Source organism: Bolinopsis microptera, chromosome 13 (genome assembly GCF_026151205.1).
Source record: "Bolinopsis microptera isolate Bmic1 chromosome 13, MBARI_Bmic_1.0, whole genome shotgun sequence".
Lineage (NCBI taxonomy): Eukaryota > Metazoa > Ctenophora > Tentaculata > Lobata > Bolinopsidae > Bolinopsis > Bolinopsis microptera.
The window spans coordinates 8933635-8939839 of record NC_087084.1 but is presented as its reverse complement, the minus strand read 5'-3'; the positions used below and the strand labels follow the sequence as shown (position 1 = coordinate 8939839).

The following is a 6205-nucleotide window of genomic DNA, read 5'->3' as shown; positions in this document are numbered from 1 at the left end:
GATACGAGAGGTACATATCGAGAATGACTTGGACCGAAAATAGTACCGAAAAGTACACATTTTTCCAGTTTTTCTGAAAACCACTTTTCTCGGTTCTCCACGTTTCTTGCTACCCTGTTCATTATAAGCCGAAAATATTTTTTCGGTTTTTCAAAGTCTAGTGAAAAAAGCTTTGATTTTTAGGGATTCGAGTTAAAATGTGACGAAAAATATGCATTTCAAGATGCATATCTTGAAATGCGGATCTGGATTCAGCCGGATATCCGGTCGGTTCCTAATCCTAGCTCAAATAGAAACATTTCGAACCTGCTAATGTGTATCGCGAACTTGTTACGATTTAACAAGGAGCAATTTTTGTAGCTGATGTTTATTGATTCCAGTTTGTCGGTGGATGGTTTTAACAACTTTGATATTGTGATTTTATTGTAGATAAAAAATAATACGACTCTTAATTAATTAGCTAAACGTCAAAGCAGAAAAATGAAGGTTTTAGTGATCCTGATAGGAGTCTTCTCAGCTGTCTGTAAGTAATGTTTATTTTTTAGAGGATCGAACATCGTGTGCTTGGCTAATTTCTTTCTGTTAACGAGTGCCACCGTATGATAATACAACTGCTTTGTTATGCAATCGAACAGACTGTTGTTATGTTTAAATAAGATTAGAAGATTTCAAACATCAAAGATAAATAGTATTAGTACAATACAAATTTGATAATAAACCAGTGAACACCCTCAGCGGCGGCAGTCATGAAGTGTAATGGCGTTGATGGCGTCACTGCCGAGGACTGCGAGGACGGAGTTGGCAATTGTACATCGTGAGTTGCAACTTTTCCTTTTTTCCATAAAATTAAATATTTTTAATTTCAGAATTGAATACTGGAAAATTTAAAAAACTACTTCCATTCTGATGGTTTTAAATACTCTCGAGTCATTGATTAATGATAACATCTCACAAATGAACTTACAATATTTTGACTATTTTGATGTGACTTTCAACGGGTGTCCAAACCAACATCGAACCCAACTCCTTCCATGTTTTACATTCAGCATACTATTACTAATTTTAAGACATCAATATAACAACCCACCATTCGACCTCAGTCCAGTGTGGTCGGAGAACGGAGGTCTGAGTGCTCAAGCGTACGGGTGTGGAGAGTGCCCTGCTAACAGTACTGCGACATGTGCCCAATGCGTTGCCACAGCAGACAAAGGATGTAACGTAGACGTAACTCCAGGTAAATCTGAATTTGCGATGGAGACAATACTAATAGACAATAGACATAACGTTCCTAGCTTAAGGTATGTATACTAATAAGTAATATTATTACCTAATTACCATGTCAGTTTTCACTATCTTCACAACTCACAACTGACACAGTTTGATCATTTAACTGTGTTGATGGGCAATCGAAACAAATCGTAGTCACGTTCAGAATAAGATTTGTAGTTTTTAAAGGAAAATTTTAAGATATAAGTATGGAATGATAATACAAAAATCATTTACTGCAGCGCCTAATACCAATAAGTGCAAGGAAATGACTGATGGCAGCCTCGCGGATGTGGTGTGTCCTGGGGTTGGTACAGTTACTTATTGTACATCGTAAGTAGAATCTTTTCCAGTTTAAAGAAACTATATCTAATTTTAAGAAACAATTAAAGAATTCAGAAAATGTTACTCTCACTCTAAAAATTTTAAGACACAAATATCGAGTAATTGATGAGTGGTGTCATCTAGTTAACAATTGACCAGTGACTTTTACAAAACGACAAATCCTCCTATATTTTCTACTCAGTATTCACTAACTTTAAGACATCAATATAACAACCCATCATTCCCTCAGTCCAGTGTGGTCCGGTTACGGAGGTGCCGGTTACGGAGGTCTCTCTTTGAGTTCTCAAGCGTACGGATGTGGATCGTGCCCTGCTGACAGTACTGCGACATGTGCACAATGCGTTGCCACAGCAGAGGAAGGATGTAACACACAAGTGGCACTACCAAGTGGTAATCACACTATATGGTGACAAAATAGTGACAAGCACTTTATAATGACAGCTGATCTTTGTCATTATATAGTGTGCAAAACGCACTATATAATGACAACACTATATAGTGACAAGTTTATCTTATATCGACTTTTCCTTACTTTTTTTAAAGACATCCAAGGTTAGCTCTGCACAAGTAAATACATTTGCACAAGTAAATACATTTGCACAAGTAAATACATTTGCACAAGTAAATACATTTGCACAAGTAAATACATTTGCGATTATATACCTTCCACATCAAATATTAATCCGCGGCTCAATAAGAGAATCCAGTAAAGTTAAACAGAATATTATTATTATTAGTCCTGCTTTGAAAATAAAAGTCTTGAACACTCAATTTCGCAACCTCCATAAATTTGTATGAACCCAACAATCGCTGTAAAAATAAACCTTCAGCGTGGACGGAAAAATTTCAGTGTTACAACCACGTCTATAATGCATCAAAATGGAACAAAGTAGCAGCTGCAGTGACTTGCTACCAAGAACATACCTCTCCCATGTGCAACAGGTACGGAGATGAGGATTCACAGCAAATAACGAATATTTAAATTGTCACTCATCAATTGAAGTCAAAATAAGTGATAGTTCGTGGATAACTGACAATAGTTAAATAGTTAAGCTCTTAGTTTTCCAGTTTGCATAGCCTAACTTTAAATTGCTCAGTTTCATTAACAATACTGAAACCTACCAATTTAAATTATTGGTATAAAGTGTGCATTCAACCGGAGAACTTAATGATCACCATTCATTATTTCAGTCCTGGAGAGAGTGCAGACGGTACCTACACCGTGCCCCACAACGGCTGTGGACCTTGTGATTTAGATTATGATTTAACAGCGAAGACAGCAAATAAATGTTCGGACTGCACCACGACCAAATGCAATTCTGCGTCAACTCTCGCATTTGTTTTGGCGCCCCTCTTGGCATTTATCTTCCATATGTTGTAAGAAGACCGGGATAGGAACAAAATATTTACAATAGACATTACCTTTCAGTGTTATACTTTCAATTTTTTTTCCTACTCTTGCCGAAGGCAAAAAGATCGTAGGGAATAAGTAATCGGGTTTGTATATATGAGGTGGCCCGACGGCGCTACGTTGATGACAAAACTCGGCTCCTTCGCAATATAGACCACTCCCCTATAATTATGTGTATAGGAAGCGTCTGATATTGTTATTTAATTAAATTACAGTGAAGTTCCTCCTTCGCAAAGTTATTTTCCGCAATTTTCTGGATTTATTTACTATTGATGCGCGGCGTTACATTGGTCAAATAAATCGTCAATTTTTACCATGCACGAATCCCACTCATTTATTAAAAAACATATTATGTAAATATGTTGTACTTTTTTCCAGTCACACTTTAATTTTCACTCGAAAGAATTAATGGTACAAGTACATTGTATGTAGGGAAAATTGATCTTGCGTGGTTTAACCGCGGCGAAATTCTTGTTTTAATGATCATGAAACATTTTTCTGGTTAATTTCAAAGTTTATTATATGTTAATGTATTTTCTTCCGGCTGCTGCACTTTTCAATTTTTACTTATTTTTTGTTTGTTTTGTTGGGGACCGGCCCGAAGTACCAGCCAATGTTTACTCAAATAATATATATATATAATTATAATAAGTGTTATCAATTCAAATTTAAAACTCACACAAGATGAGATCTTATTAAAACGATTAAAATGGAGCTTGTCGAACAAAACATAGCTGAGCACATAAAAAGTTGCCTTTAGTTGAAATTATCATATTAATGCGCTTTTAGAGTTGTTAGAGTGGAAACAGGCGCATAGCTAGTAGCTACGCTGCCGTTCCCTGAGAAAACGCATTAATGATTAAGTCCATATTTTTTCGAAATTTTGAGATATTGGTACCAACATTTTCAGGAGAAGATTCTCTACAACTTAAGCTATATGGACACGTTCATTTGAGTTTGAGGATATTGGTAAATATAAGTGACCCTATTAAAAGGCACAGTGTAGTTGACTTTGTCACACTATGCAATTACATAAACCCTTGATGGTTAGGATAATCGTTTCATCCTCTAGGCTAACTTTGTCACATAACGATATCTTAATCAGGTGATAAGATATCGCTTAAATACGGCCGGCACGGAAATAGTTACATTGTCACACTATAAACATTAAACATGTGACGGAGTAAACATGGACCCCTTGCTGCCGTTTTTGACCAAATTTTTGAGTGTCCAGTTGATTGGATGGGTACATATGACCATTACCTACATATTTGACGACTTTTTTCGAGTAAACTCAGGTTTACTCTGTCACACACAAAGAAAATATGTGATGAATGTTTAGGGCACCCTGATAAGCAATGCTGAGTAGTGTAGGTTTATTTGATGGCCTGAAAGTGCTGGGAATTGTTATTATATCATATAGTCGTAAGGAATTAAAACACAGAAGGCACAACCAAGTTTAATTTGTCACATTATCTTGATGATATCTGAACATGTGTGAAATTGAACAAATAATGATATACCAGCTTAAACCCCTTATATATTACGTACTATGGATCAAACAACACTGCTAGTACCATGCACCAGTCACATGAATCATTATCAGGTGGTAATTTGTTAACAGTGTCACAATTAAACTACCACAACATGGTCAAAAATAGGGTAATTTCGTCACAAAAAAATCATTATAACTCTGTTAGCTCCTTGCTGGCAAAATAACTAGTTTATCAAAAATTTGTTGATGATTAAGTTACATATTATTCTAATAGAGGTATAGTTCTTCAAAATAGGGGCAAGACATGTTTACTTTGCTTTGTCACATCAGTTATTATAAGAGTTAGGTAATCGTCATCAGATTAAAAAATATTTTTCGTAGTTCGGATCGATTAATATACCTGTAATAAAGCATCCTATGCCAATTTAAACGTGCACTATCTTGATATTGTTGGGGCAGGGAAAGTTAATTTTGTCACATTTAATTTACTATATTTCAGACCAAGGAATGATAATTAAACAACTGCAGTTAACTAAGTCACACAAAATGTGACATTTGAAACATTATAGTGCCTAACAACAATAGATTTTCTTTCTGAGCGGTGCATATGGGAGTATGGGTTACGTGGCTAATGTTCAGAACTTCTGCACGTGCTAGGTGAATAGATGTCAAAATTAAGGCTAAGCCACTATCGTCGAAAACGCTATTATTTTTGTTTACCAATATCCTCAAACTCAAATGAACGTGTCCATAAATCAAGTTATGAAATACTGTTTTAGCTGTCACGAAAGGCAGTAAGTCACACAAACCGTCAATATTTAGCTCGTTATCCCAAAACCTTCCCTGAGAAAAGGCATTAAGTCCAGACTTTATTTGCAGTTTTCATAGTTTTTGGCCTACAACTTTCACAGTTTTAGTTATATCGAAACAATTTTTATGTGGTCGTAATCAGCTCAGCAAGCAAAACATTTTGGTACTAATATTTCAAAATTTAAAGAAATGTTATTTTAAAAATTTTTAAACCTGAACACAAGGGTCCCCCCTTGTGTGAATTATTGAAACATCTTTTGAAAAATTTGGAGCTGAATACGATGCTGTAAAAATTATTCCAAAATGTTCGATATTTAAGAAATTATAACTTATAGGCATTTTGAGCGAGAAATTATCTATTTTTCGTCAATATTACACACTTGCAATGCATAGGAGGCCCACATTGACATAATTATATTGCAAGGATATGATCAAAAATATAGAAATGTTGTATTTTTTGTGTTGACTTTATCTGAGGAAAAATGGACTTACTGCCTTTCTAGAGAGGAATCGGTTGAAATCCTGATAAAAGGCAGTAAGTCCGCAATTCCCTCAAAAAAGGCATTAAGTCCAATGCGGATGGGAAAATAGTTTAGCTATTCTGGAGAAAAAATGGTTTTTATAGATCAGTGTTGGTGAATTTATGCTTTTAAGCATGTTTAGGACATATGACAATAATTTATTCACGCACAAATGTCAAAATTAACCCCTATTATGCAAGTAAAATTACCTAAAAACCGACGAACACGTTTGTCCCATTTTTTCAAAACGACATCGATGTGACTTTATGCGTTTTCTCAGGGAACGGCAGTACGGCTAGCTAGCTATTCCAAAATTTTAAATTTAACGACTGTTATCAGTCGCATAGCATCATGCCG

The 6205-nt window shown here is 35.4% G+C and overlaps 1 protein-coding gene across 1 annotated transcript; it reads left to right on the top strand.

The window, feature by feature from the left end:
- Positions 1 to 343: 343 nt before the first annotated feature.
- On the top strand, positions 344 to 3592 carry LOC134824688 (uncharacterized). The gene is made up of 7 exons (XM_063836660.1): positions 344 to 523; positions 736 to 814; positions 1101 to 1234; positions 1509 to 1599; positions 1841 to 2001; positions 2442 to 2553; positions 2803 to 3592. The coding sequence occupies exons 1-7, from the start codon at positions 481 to 483 to the stop codon at positions 2990 to 2992; spliced, it is 810 nt and encodes a 269-aa protein (XP_063692730.1). The 5' UTR covers positions 344 to 480; the 3' UTR covers positions 2993 to 3592.
- The last annotated feature ends 2613 nt before the right edge of the window (positions 3593 to 6205 follow it).